Source organism: Anabrus simplex, chromosome 9 (genome assembly GCF_040414725.1).
Source record: "Anabrus simplex isolate iqAnaSimp1 chromosome 9, ASM4041472v1, whole genome shotgun sequence".
Taxonomy (NCBI): domain Eukaryota; kingdom Metazoa; phylum Arthropoda; class Insecta; order Orthoptera; family Tettigoniidae; genus Anabrus; species Anabrus simplex.
The window spans coordinates 113175674-113190637 of NC_090273.1; the positions used below are offsets into that span (position 1 = coordinate 113175674).

Here is a 14964-nt window from a genome sequence, read left to right on the forward strand (position 1 = left end):
ACCCAATGTCTCACGCTCCAGGACACTGCCCTTGAGGCGGTAGAGTTGGGATCCCTCGTTGAGTCCGAGGAGAAAAGCCAAACCTGGAGGGTTAGCAGATTAAGTAAGTAACCGGACAATATTTATAGTTACTGGACTATTTTCACTTTAAAAAAATTGGACAAATTAAGAGTTTTCCCTCGCAGCTGCTCACGAAAACCATAGTTACAGTAAATCTATTTTAAATGAAAGACGAACATGTTATTGTCAGACTCATCTGTAAGATTCCATCATGATAATTCCGCTGAGTTTCGGACTTGAATGCTGTTTATTTTTAGGCATGTCCAAAGTAAGTTTATTAATTTCATCAATCTGTCTGTTTCATATTTAACTTCGACAACATAAAATATATCAGCTATGATAGTAACGTTCTAGTCTGCGATAACTGATCTGAAAGTATAGCTAGTAGGGTCAGTTGTATTTTCGTATCAGTGAGCTCTGTAGACATATGCACTTGTCTGGTGAGAAAACAATGTGAAATTAACTGCCTTTTCATTTTCATAAACGCCCAGTCTTTCTATGAAACTAACGAGGGATTCAACCAGCCTTTGAACTAATCAGAGTTAACCATTACACCGAATTAATAATATAAAAAATCAAACGTTATCAAATGTTGGATTCATTGTAAGTATTCTAGACGGACCATTCCCTGGTCCTAGCTATGCGACTGCAGAGAAAAGAACCCTAAATTACTGGCCCAAACGCATGGAAACCACTTTTCACCTCAATGAACTCGCTTAAACAGTCCAGGTACATTTCATGATAAACCGAATACCGTAACAACACAGTAGAATGTTCTGAAACCTTACATGCTGCCATCGTAGGTTGAAGAGGATTTAAATACAATTAATTCCTACGAAAGACCGTCGGCCCACGTAAAAGTTGCGAGGGTGAATATCGGCTGAAAGCTAATACAGAGTTGTATTTGGCAGGCTCTCACTTTCTGCGATATTTTACGATCATCTCTCTCGATGAACTAACACCACAGCATCACAGAAAATTCTTGATTTTTTTCATGAGTTAGAATTGTACCACTCCATCGGAAACTGCAATGAAAGAGGATCTGGCCGATGTATCCGAACCAATGGTTCAAGACAGAAGTAAGTTCACATCGTGGGTACAAAAGTGATAAGATTTTTCCGCAAAGAGGGAGAAACGGAGCGAGGTGGTCTGAAGAGCGAAGGACGATATTCTGCACTAACAGGAAGGAGTAGTGGAAATCTAGAAAGGCTCACAAGTGTTAAACAAACAAACAAACAAACAAACAAACAAAGTAAACTTTATTATAGTAGATGGCTATGTATCTTACCGTTATACTAAATCATATTTCAGTACATGGTCCTAATGTTGAGTTCAAGAGGCCTGAAGATCACGGCACTAGATCAAGACAGATTCATGTTATTCGTTTTTTGTATTACGTGAATAGAAAGATATCATTTGTTTATAAATATCTTACGTAAATCCACCGTTTTAAAGCATTACTAGCAATTTAGATAATATTCATTTCGCAATAATAAACGCGTCGTATCTTCTGTGATTTAAAACTAATACCACTCCACTTTAAAACTGTTCGGTTCTTCAATCTGCCGAAAATAATGTTGAGTAATAAATTTATGAACTACCTGAAAAAAATATTAAAACAGTAATATACTTAAAGTAACGAACAAGAAACAGAAAAAGAATTCCACTCCAGACACATTCTTTGAAATATATTCGGGTTGCTTATGTCTCACTTTCAGCTAAAATTACATTTCAAGAACGTACTGTATGGTGGTACATACAAATGATTTGTTGTATGTGCTACTGTGATGAATGAAAACTTGAAGGGTGAGGCAATGGTCGTCGTCTGAGCAAGACGTCCAGCATCATCAAATTAATCGCTCTTCTACTGATACAGGTACATGTTTCCTGAACAGTGCTACAGACGTATTTAGTGTACATTTTGGTTTAGAGATAAATTACCAAACTAATGGTAATCCATCGATGAATTAGGGTTTGTAAAGGGCTTGTAAGCAGTCACAGTGAGTTTGGGAGTGTTTACGACGTAACAGATCCGACAAAGGCTGCCTGACTGAAGTGGAGATCCTTGTCGCGTGTACTCAGCAATCCCAAAATGTCAATAACTAAAAAAAGGTTTATAAAACCACATTTAGACCTGTTATGATGTGGAGCAGAATGCTGGATCACTAGAAAGGTGCGTGCACAGTGAATGTACGTAAATTAAATGGTAATTCTTAGATGGGCAGGATATGTCAGACTCTATAAGATCCGGAATGAATTCATAGAAGGTTCCTTTAAAGTCACCTAGATTACAGAAAAACTCAATAGCATTTCAATTTGACGCATTATAGGCAGCCTGTACGTCAATTTCGACGTTCCGTAGCAGATGTCAGAATAAAACAGATCTCTAAAACTGAGTTTTAATTAATTTTGTCGGGTAATCACCAAACACCAATCACCAAACACCAGAGATCCTGAACATACGAACATCGTATGATATATAAAGTTTCCGATGGACTTTTTCTCTCTTGAAAAATTCAACTACCTCTGTCGGATTTGAATCCACGATCTTGGGATCCACAGAAATACTGCATGAAATGGTATGGTCACATAATGAGGAAGGAAGATCCATACATGTCAAAGAAGTACTTAGCATACCGCACCAAATGCACACCGCTGAGCAGTGAGCATAACGACTGACAATTAACGTCTAGATTCAGTCTCACTGCTTGCTTACGGAACATACTATACCTCTACGTACATGTTATTTCACTGGAATATTCGAAACAAAACAAAAAACTTTAAGTCTCGTTCCTCGCTCGATGGGAGCCACAGATATACGTAATGCGCCTGAAAGTTATCGCTGGGGGAAGGATAGAGAGTTAAAATGATCAAAACTGTCCTCTAGGGAGGGGGCCAGAGGATTCAATTGAGTGTAGGGCGTGGCGTCTCAGGTGGTCCATTTAATGCGAGCTCCCACTTCTCCCAAGACACACATTCATGAAGTACCATAAAACGCAATGCCTACTGGCACTGAGGGTTCCAGAACAGTGATTTGTGTGCCTAAATTGAAACGTATATCTCTAAGTAGCCGCATCTTTAAACCTCCAGTTACAATGGGTAATGTTTTAATAATGAAATAGTAGTATCATGGGGCGCTAACCTATTACCTCTGGGGTTGTCATATGACCGTGGTACACATCCTTACGGAGTGCGCGAACCTGGCCGATCTGCGCCATCGGTTGGGAACATTTTCGTAACACTTCTCCTTTGTCAGTAACCACCCAGAACAGATCGTGCTGCTTTCCTTTTGGATCTTTTTCAGTTCTCGTATCAAGTAATCATGGCAAGAGTTCTATATACTGGAACCAATTCTAATTGGGTCTATACGAGAGACTTACAAGCCATATAGTGATGATGACTGGCAACAGAAGGGGTACAAAGCACACATTAACTACAATAGTAATACTAGTCTGCCAGGGCAATATTTTTTGTTGAAAACGTTTAGGGCCGTAATACATCGTAGACCAGCTAGGCTTTCACTCATTCGAGAGATTGTTCCTTCACGTTCTTCCCACTTCGGTGGTCATCTTTATTATCTTCCTGATAAACAGAAGTAAATGACCACGCTGTGGTTTTTCTCATACATAAAGTCACAACAACCACTACCATCATCAACAAGCTTGTTACCATGACGACTCAACAATACTTCTACGTCAGCTATAAGGCTGATGACTTATGATACACGGAGCGGTTACTGCCGAGTCGACGCATGTTTCTATTGTATTAGATGGGATGAAACAGACACAGCGGTGCTCGCCGGCAGGCGGCAGACTCTGGGGCCGACTCGGTCTGTCGTTTGCTGACGGTGCAGCGAGTGTTGTGAAGACTTGGTGCATGCTCTAGCGCCATATATTGAATACATACATTCAGCTGAATTTATGTGGCATCATTGGTAAGTTTCAATTATACATAACTAGGTTACTCCTCGTCAGTTTTGGCGCGGTATGGCAGCCATATTTTTTTTGTAGAGTGGTCTGAAAAATGTAGTTTTCTGGCCTCATCTAACGTCGCGCTCGCTCGTGTGTTTTGTCACAGTCGGAAGAAACCGCTGTGTGTATCAGTCACAGGCGGCGGCAGACTCGGCGGCCGACTCGACCAAAACCGCTCAGTGTGTGATCAGCCTGATTGCCGTTGGCAGACTTGATAAATACAAACCTACGTTTGTGAACAACAAGTTAAAAGTATACTTTAAAGTCTTTGATTACACTATTTGGATAGGAAACCTGCTTTACCATCGCGGACAAAGCATGTAGGCTACGACCACGATACAAACAGGCTCGTAAAATTGCATGCTTGCTTATTTTTCCACATACAAGAAAACCCTTCCAACTGTAAGTCTCCGATTTGAGATTTGGTACAACGACTTCAATACGAATGCTTTGTTCAGTCATATCAAAATTAGATGCCCAGTCGTATATTTAGTAATGTGTGTGTGCGAACGAGAAAGAGTGAGCTTGACATGAACTGGCCGGCCGCCCCGTCTCTACCTGCTTCCCACTGCTCACTCCTGTCTGTGCTTAAATAAGCAAATTATGACACCTCAAAACAGGTGCTAAATAGACGACCGGGCATCTAATTTTGATATGAATGAATAAAGCAGTCCTACTGAAGTCATTGAACCAAATCTAAATCAGGTCGGAGACTTACAGTCGAAAGAGTTTCCTTGTTAGTCATAATTGTCAAGTATTAAGACAACTTCTGGGGGGTCGTAACCTGAATTTTGTTTGCAAAGAGGAAAGCTAATGGGGTGGTGCTCAGACAAATTGTTGTATGTTGGAGAGTCTGTAAAATGTACTTACAGGATTTGACTAAAAAATAAAATTTCTTCTCAGGACAGCTCCCTTTGGGTTTCTCATAACTAACCAATATTTTATGTATGTTTGTTTCCCTTTTAACTAATTATTGGACTATATCTCATCACGGTGCTTTAATAAAGGCAGTTGCTCTTCAAGGATTCTCTCTTGCCATCTAAAAACAGTTTTCCTCACCGCAACATCGCACTTTATTATCCTGCGTTTGCAGTGGTGGACCTAAATTACTACTGTGTACGTAAGACAGCTTTAAGATCACAAGCACTCTGCTGTTTGTAATCTTAGTGGTCTGTTCCCGGAAGCGATTCGCGAATAGGAAATGGGTCAACTGGTCGATGAGAGAGAGAGAGAGAGAGAGAGAGAGAGAGAGAGAGAGAGAGAGAGATATTACAGTGTACACATTCCTTCACATAGGACTGGCGTCAGGAAAGGTATTTGGCCGAAAAATAGCGTCTTATCCACATGTGCGACGCAGTTGCACCCGCGACCCTACCAGAGCGTGAGGAATGCGGCGAAAGAAGATTAATATCATTATCGTGATATTAAAAACTCAGCTGTCTAGTTTTTTAAAACATTCCTGTTTTCAATAATTTTTTACATCTATGAAAACAACTTGTTCCATACATAAGCCTGTACTACATATGCAATAACGGAATTGATTGTGTTTATTGGGAAACAGACTGCCGGAAGGTATTTACTGCGCTCGAAGCTTCCCTAATTAATCTTCATCAGCGTTACGTCAATCTAGCCAACAGCGGCACGGTTGATGCACACCCCATAGGGTGTGTCCAGCTCAACAAACCAAAACACAATTTACGCTTATAACACACTCGCTTTTATTCAGAGTTTTACCTGAAATAGGATTATTATGTGACCATTCAGTCGGTGAAAAATGAAATGGCGTATGGCTTTTAGTGCCGGGAGTGTCCGAGGACAAGTTCGGCACGCCAGATGCACGTCTTTTGATTTGATTCCCGTAGGCGACCTGCGCGTAGTGATCAGGATGAAATTACGAAGACGACACATACAACCAGCCCCATGCCAGCGAAATGAACCAATTATGGTTAAAATTCCCGACCCCACCTGGAATCGAACCCGGGGCTCCTGTGACCAAAGGCCAGCACGCTAACCATTTAGCCATGGAGCCGAACATTCATTCAGTAAGATAAGGACACAAAATAATGCTATAAATGAAACCTAATACCATTGTTTTCTTCATGTCGTCTCAAAAATTACGTACACAAGAACTCAAAATGATCACCTCTTAACTGAAAGTCCAGCTTCTTGGTTGAATGGTCAGTGTAGTGGCCTTCAGTTCAGAGGGGCATGTGTTCGATTTCCGGCCGGATCGGGGATTTTACCCTTGGTTTATTCTTCATGCTCGGGGAGTGGGCGTTTGTGTTGGTCTTAATACGTATCTTCATTTACATACAACGCATCGCACTACAAACCACCTCAGGAACACGTAATAGTGAAAACATCCCTCCATATAGGATTCAATCAATCAATCAACCAACCAACCAATCAATCAATCTGCATTCAGGGCTGGCACTCATATGGCAGGGTACTTATCGTATGGGGTCAGGGAAGGCATTCGGCTGTAAAAATGGCCTAAATCTATACAAAATGCTGACCGCAGGTAACTGGGGAAAAGGCGAAGAAGAAGAAGAAGAAGAAGAAGAAGAAGAAGAAGAAGAAGAAGAAGAAGAAGACGAACTCCAACTTGGAAGAATAGAGATTTCATCATCCTGTCTCTTCCTGGATAACGTAGAAAGGTCTATATCAGCGTTCTATGACGATTTCCTGCGATTAGAATCGTCTATTCCTCATTCATACGTAACTAGCTGACCAGCTGCATGAAAAATTGCCTATCTTCCACTTTCCTGCATTCAACTGTAATGCTTGTACTACGCAGAGCATTTGGTTGTTCGCTAGCTTTTTATTCGCGAGATCGTGGTTCAGTACGTGTCTAGATGCGTAGTATTTTAAACGCAGTACCGGTATCTCCCCTTCGTCGACTTTCAGAAGTTTTAAGAACTACAAGGCAAGATTCCGACACCCGTACGAATATAGGCTCATTTACGTACATTCCAGTTCTACCACGGGGTATACCCCTGTATTTCATTTATGTTTATAACATTAATGCACTATTGTACACCTTGACAAGTGGCAACGTGAATAGATTTCCGCAAAGATCAGGCCATTAATATCTTGGTCCTGGAGACAGGGTGAGGTTCCACCTTAAAGCCATTCCATGGAAAGGTATCATTAAAGAATCCTACATATCTTCCAGTCCATTTCGATTCTGTGTTCTATTGGTGGTGGTCCTTTTGGAGTAACTGGAGTGTTTAGAGAAATCCAGATTTTTATAATAATAATAATAATAATAATAATAATAATAATAATAATAATAATAATAATAATAATAATAATAATTTGCTTTACGGCGCACTAACTACATTTACGGTTTTTGGAAACGCCGAGGTGCCAGAATTTCGTCCCGCGGGATTTCTTTTACATGCCAGGAAACCCACCGACACGAGGCTGACGTATTTGAGAACCTTCAAATACCACCGAACTAAGCCAGGATCGAACCTGCCAAGTTGGGGTCAGAAGGCCAGCGCCTCAAACATATTAGCCACTCAACCCGGCCAGAATTTTTCAAATTTGGGAAGTCTACGCTGTAACGAGGTGACGAGATCTGGAAAAGAAATCGGACAGTGTGAATAGCGGTTTCCCTTTCCTGATTCGAAGGTCGGATCGACTTCTGTTGAGCCCTTAAGTGGTTGAAAAGTGTTTTTCCTTTTAAATTTGCATGCTTAAATAGGTTGCATATTTTAATTCCAAGTATCGTATGGCCTGAGAATTATACGGGAGAACATTCGATACAGATTACTATATCGGAGCTAACCCTGCGTCTTATGTAAAAATTTCTACGGGAGTTAAGGTAGTAGTGTTGAGTTATGGGCACGGCGAGCACAAATCCTCCTGTGAATGACATGTGGCGCGAGCGTCTCTCTCGGTTCAATCAATACCCACCCGCACCGCGCAGACGGGATGACTCATCTGGTACAGTCTGCTGTGCTGGACCACTGATGCTGCTGTGTACTCCATGCATAGTGAAACGCAACCCCTCAATTAGATTCTTCCACGTGGAAATACCGATGGTGCAGAATGCAAACCATGTCAAAAGCGTCAGCTTCATTGTAGACAGGAAAAACAGATCATATATTGTATACAGTGGCATAGGAATTTTGAAATAAATATCTAGTATGAGACAGTATTAATCTCCTATTGTGGATCAGTGGTAGAGTGTCTGCCTTTGCATTCCAAGATTGTGAGATCAAATCTAGTAAAGGTAGTTGAATTTTTGAAGGGCGGAAAGAAGCGCATTGCCACTCGATGCCGTACGATGTCACCATGTAAAATATCTCTGGTGACATTTAGTGCTTATTCTGCCCATGTGGCCTTTGGGCGACTATCCCAGAGTCTTCAGGAATAAAAACCTTACAATTCGCACAAAACTAATGGTGTACCAGGCTGTAGTCTGTTCTACACTTCTCTATGGCTGCGAAACGTGGACCTAATATCGCCGTGACATCAACAAGCTGGAGCACTTTCACCAGCAAAAACTACGCTCCATCATGAACATCAAGTGGGAAAACTACGTCTCTAATGTTGAAGTTCTCGAGAAAGCATGTGCTAAGATTGTAGATGCATTGGTCGTTGACCATTGCCTCAGTTGGGGAGGACATGTGAGCCGTATGAATGACACCAGACTACCGCACCAGATCCTCTATGGCGAACTTAGCTCCGGTTCAAGACCACAGGGTGCACCCTCCCCCCCCCCCCCCGATAAGTTTCAAAGACCAACTGAAACAAACCTTAAAGATGGCAGAAATAAACCCACAAATCTGGGAAACACTTGCCGAGGACCGTTTACTTTGGTGGCAAAGTGTCTGTGCCTCAGTTCAATACTTCGAAGAAGAATGCCGCAGACATGAAGATATTAAGCGACAGGAACGCAAACTTCGGCAAACCCAACCAAGATCTCCCCCGTCCCTCAGCTGCGCGATATGTGGACGTATGTTCTACCCGAGAATTGACCTGTACAGTCACCGGAAAAACAAACTGCTGCGAATTGAAGTGAGCTATTAGCCAGGAAATCTGTAAACTCGGAAACAAGTAACTGCTGACGATAACGACGACAACAACGACAAAATTAAATCTTATCCATAGGTGGCCAACAGAGATCCGTTTATCTGCCATCCCGTGCAGAAATGAAACTTCGAAATTGACGCGCAGCCAGCCAGATGACATCGAATCAAAGGGCATGCACATTGAAGCTAAAGCCAAGCGATTATTATTATTATTATTATTATTATTATTATTATTATTATTATTATTCCGGGACGTACACCTCAACGCCGCGTATTCAAATAAGCGCCTTAATTAACTACTCTATCGGTCAAAAAGTGAAACTGATAACACAACAAGTTGGAACTTAATCAGAAGATGTCAACACTGAAATATTAAGTAACTTTCGCTGTGAAGTTTCCTAAACTGACTGAATTTCTCTTTGTTTTGTTTTGATATACATAAAGAAGTCTGGAAATTTTCTACAGATGACACTACTAAAAACTATGATCATGCACTCTGGTTCAAGGTGGAAGAACTTGAAATTTAAAAAGTTTCATATTCCTAGGTTTTCCATAACTGATCTATGTTCATTTATTTTTGGGTTGGCAATACTTCCTTTTCTTTCCGCCAGTTTTGAATCTAGCCAATCACGAATTTTGGTAATTAATTTTCAACCAATCCCGCATTTCTTGTTCACTTTGAATCTGCCAATGAAAATTAAGAGGGTGTGTCCTGATTAATCTTGAACGATCTCGAACCTTCCCTAAGGGTATATAAACTGCGGCTTTTCATGTTTCCTTGTCATTGATCTCCGTCTTGATAAGTGTGTGTGGCCGCCTCTTTCTTCAGTCAGCAGAACATCTATAAGGTAATGGCCACATAACTTCATTCTTTTTTGCTACCTCCGCAGCTTTATTTGAGGGGAAGGTCCGAATCTTTAATTATCTAAACATACTTTTCTAAAATGTAACTTTTCTTTCGGCTAATGTAAAAATTTCATAAAATCTTTAACTGTAAATCGGTGATAGAGAGTGAGTTACCCTCTCGAGCTCCCCTTAATCTTGCTTTGAGGTGACTACGTTTTGCAACATTTCTGTAATATGTTAAAGTAATTTATATGCGAGCCGCCTCAGTAGTTTGGGAATAGCCCCTGCTTCATCGGCCGAGAGCCCTATACTTTTAATATTTCATTATCTGGAGCGCAGTGTATGCCTCCATTCAGTTTGTGTTCGGGCCGTTTATTTAACCTGTTCTTTTGCGCAAAGGCCCTGTAGGTTGGGTACTAGATACCCCTGCATTAAACTATTGCTATTTGTAATTAAGAGAGTAACATTTTGAGGTAATATTGCCTTGTGCGGGCTGAAAGAAACTGAGAGCCTGTTTGCTCTTTTTAAGGTTTTTGGAATAGTAGAGAGTGCCTCTGGGAGTCTTGATATTGTATTTAGGGAGCAACTGCTCTTGAATTAAGGGGATTTCTGCCCTTGAATAAATGATTCCTTAATATGAATTAAAGTTTTCGTAAACTGGATCCGGTATCTCTGACATTGTAAAACTAGGGGCTTGAAGCCCAAAAAAGGTTGAAGTTCTGAATCTTGGATTTCTCCTTGTTTCAAGATTGCTAAGTGTACCTGTTATTTGTCGAGTTGTTTCTTGAAGAAATATAACCTTCAGTTCAAGTTTTAAATTACTTTTGATAGTGTAGATAGACCCATTCACCCCGGCACCTACTTTAACCTCTTTTTGCTCCACGGGTATCCCCGGAATAATAATAATAATAATAATAATAATAATATGACTTAATTATGCCGACAGGGAACTAAATACCCTCTTATGATTATGAGTAATGGAAAATGAACCTTAAATATACTATACTGTAGGAGTGCTTAAATAGGTCATGCACACATACATTCCTCCAGTGTGGTACGGTAAGGTTCATTGTCCTTTACGTGAGCATAGGAAAATGAACACAACGAAAATTGTTCTGATGGACTGCAATATCCATATGTGGCTGGGAGGCGTGACCAGTCTTTAAGGAAAATAATGGAAAGGAAGAGCATTGTCAGATACGTATTAGAACTAGGCTATCAACATGCAAACATTTTCCTCCAATGAGAAGGTTAGATAGCAAATGTCTGAGATCATGATCTTCGCCGACGTATCCCCAAGAAGAGGGGGCAGAAATGTCTAAGGTTCATATACTTACCATAAGACTCAAGTAGAACTGATGCGATTTTGGCAGATATCAGCTCGAAAAAGTGATTGAATGGGGGAATCATTTAGCTGAGTAGTTTTAAGTTATGCTCTAGGAGAATCTCTATACTCCGGCCGAGCACTATTTCTTTAGATGTTCAAAATATATATTTAAATACAGAGTATTACATCCTGAAGAACTCTTCCTACTGATTAATGGAGGAAATAATATACGAGTCTTGCGATATAAAAACCAAGAGTCGAGATGAATTTGTCAGAATTTACAGTTGAACTTACTGTAGAATATGCATGAAATTAGTATTTTTGTAAACAATTTGTACTTTTTTGACGATCTTACTGTCGAAGTGAATAATATTACAGATCTACGTCAAATTCGCAACAGTTACTACATAATTTTCTCTTCTACTTCGTGGGATACAAAGAAAACGCAAGGTCATCATACTCTGATGGTATCTTCCTATAAGCATCAAAAAATAACATTTCACAAATCCTCTGTAACATACTTGAAAAAATACTAACTTTTGTCTGTGGTGTTCTTTGACAATACTCTAATACCCACTTCTTGGTAATCCCTCATTAGACTCTTCCTCCAGAGAGCAAGCTGAGTGCAAACAAACGTGACAGCAAAGAAATACAGTGTGCAGGCTTTACAAACAAAATTCTCACTTAAGAAACTACAATTCTATTATTGCACTACTTATATTGACAGTTTCCAACTATATGTTTGTTCAAGATAACATATGAACAGGGAGTATATGAGATCCCTTTACTTATGTTTAATATTAATGTTTATATAATTTGAAAATAAATTTGACAACGAAGCAAATAAATACTAAGCGCATATACTGTATATATACTGATCCGAATGTTAATCTTCCCTTCACGTTATACGACGAGTTCAGTCGACAGTTGAGATATGAGGCAGTTTTAATTAAATGTTTGGCGATTTCTACTTTTCTTTAATATTAACTGTTTGCTGCAATGTCTAACAGTACGTATAGTTTAGTACTCACGAGGTGTTGATAGCGGTTGGTTCTGCGGCGCACTCGTGCTCACGTCACTCATGGAACTCCGAGGAGTACTGTTCGGTGATCCTGCAGTCCCAGTTTGTTGCTGCTGCTGTTGCTGCTTCTGTTGTTGCTGCAGCGAAGATGAAGATGTCCTTGTGCGTGTTCTTCGGCTGTAAAACACATACAAAAAATCAAATATAAAACCTAGGATGCAAAGGAAAAAATATATCTAACACCTATCCAGTTACTCTACCTGGATCTATTATTGCTTTCACTTTAGTTAAACTCCTACTGCTGGACTGATAACCAGTAAAAAAACGAAAATGAGCTTACTATTTTATGACTACCAGATGGAAAATATTAACTCTTTGTATCTTGGCAACATTGTCACCACAGATCAAGAGGCAGAGGAAGAGAGTAAGGAAAGGAAACAGCATTTGTTCAGCTGCACCTTGCGAGGAGGTATCGAAATATACAGAAGAAAATCAAACTAACTTTCAATAAAAATATGAACTCAGTACTTCTTTAAGACGGCAACATATTTAAAGTTACCCATGAACAAAGCAACTACAATCTTCATAAACCGCTGTCTACGACAAATTATCAGCAGAGGATGGCTGGATTTAAATCTAATGAACTATGGTTACAGAACGAAAGCCTATGTAAGTCGAAATAAAGGACAGAAAAAGGCAATGGATGGAGAACATTCCAAGAAAGCCCATGGGAGCCGTCGAAAGATGGCCATTCCATTAGAACCCGCAGGTACTTTAAGACCTGGAATAGAACTGTAGAGAAAGAATGCCATTTGCTTTACGTCCCAGTAACTACTTTTACGGTATTTGGAGACAGGAAGAATGAAAACGGAAAGACCTAAAGCGAGGTAAATAAATTGGCCAGGAATAGAACTCTATGGAGGTGCTTCACGGTTGCCCTTTACTCCGATATAAGTAACAGGAAGAAAGTTAACTACCTTGACGAGCTGTTACTTCTTCGGCTCTGGCGGTTTTAGGTTTGCAAGAGTATGAGCGCGGTTGGCGCAAGGGTATGAGCGCAGTTGGCTAGATGTTCGCGTCTTGTGCTTGCGAGTGAAAGCGGACATTTAAAAGTGCCTAAATTGAAGAAACTTCTAGACTGATTTACTGGCACATTAAAGAACCCTTTTTTCTGGGAAAAAATACGGATTTCCACCTTTACATCGAAAGCAGTTCGAAGAACAGCAGCAGCAGCAGCAGCAGCAGCAGCAGCAGCAGCAGCAGCAACAACAACAAACAGGCACTGCAGGATCATCTAACAATCCTCTTCGGAGATCTGTCGTAATCATAAAAGCTTTTCTCGCAGCCGAAAATCGCTGCATTCGTTCTCTGCCAGTGTATTTCATTCCTGTGTCCATCTGCTGCGGTGTTTTTGTTCTTCATGGAAGCCGTTGCAGTCATTAGTCTGATTTCTTAAAATTTTAAACGTCTTCAGATCTTAACCCTTTTCTCTTAAGGTCTTTGTCCTCCTTGAAACACTTATCACTGGGTTGAGTGGCTCAGACAGTTGAGGCAATAGCCTTCTGACCTCAACTCGCAGGTTCGTCTTGGCTCAGTCTGGTGGTATTTGAAGCTGCTCAAAAACATCAGCCTCGTGCCGGTAGATTTACTGGCACGTAGAAGAACTCCTGTGGGACTAATATACGGCACCTCGGCGTCTCAATAAACCGTACAAGTAGTTAGTGGGACGTAAAGCCAATAACATTATTATTATTACTATTATTATTATTATTATTATTAATCACTTGTATGAAACCTTAAATATATTGCCTACTATTTTTTTTAAAAAAATTCGGTATGATGTTTATCATTTACAGCCTGCGTGGCTCAGGCGGCAGCGCGTCGGCCTCTCACCGCTGGGTTCCGTGTTTCAAATGGCGGTGACTCCATGTGAGATTTGTGCTGGACAAAGTGGAGGTGGGACAGGTTTTTCTCCGGGTACTCCGGTTTTCCCCGTCATATTTCATTCCAGCAACATTCTCCAATATAATTTCATTTGTCATTCATTAATCATTGCCCCAGAGGAGTGAGACAGGCTTCAGCAGCCGGCACAATTCCTATCCTCGCCGCTAGATGGGGGCTTCATTCATTCCATTCCTGACCCGGTCGAATGACTGGAAACAGGATGTGGATTTTCATTTTCTTTTTTGATCATTTATGAACAGATGCTCGTCGAATTTATCATCAACTATCAGTCGTTTCTCATTAAATGCTTTCTCTCCCTACTAAACTTATACTGTCCATCCACAATTATTGGGGCAATATTTTGTGAGGGATCTTTCTTTCTCTCAAATCACTTCATTATTAATTTACTAAATTAATTCCATTAACAATTACAATTAATCCTTAAAATAACTCTATACATATATTATAACGAGTACTCTAGCTGCGAATATTTCGAATGAAATAATTCAGAGAAGAAGATTGTTAAAGATTTTAACTAGTTAATTTACAATTTGATTTATGTCGCACCGGCATTGATAGGTCTCATGGCGACGATGGGATAGGAAAGGGCTAGGAGCGCTAAGGAAGCAACCGTGTCCTTAAGTACAGCCCCAGTATTTACCTGGTGTGGAAATGAACTACAGAAAATCTTCAGGACTGCTGACAATGGGGTTCGAACCCACCATCTCCCGAATGCAAGCTGATAGCTACGTG

At 40.4% G+C, this 14964-nt stretch overlaps 1 protein-coding gene across 1 annotated transcript in view; it reads right to left on the reverse strand.

Annotated features, from left to right (window-relative positions):
* LOC136880893 (putative uncharacterized protein DDB_G0282129) overlaps positions 1–14964 on the reverse strand; it is a 312164-nt gene that overhangs the window by 294426 nt on the left and 2774 nt on the right. Inside the window, exon 3 of the mRNA XM_067153424.2 lies at positions 12278–12444. Within this exon, the coding sequence (XP_067009525.2) occupies positions 12278–12444 (167 nt within the window). The remainder of the gene's footprint in view (positions 1–12277; positions 12445–14964) is intronic.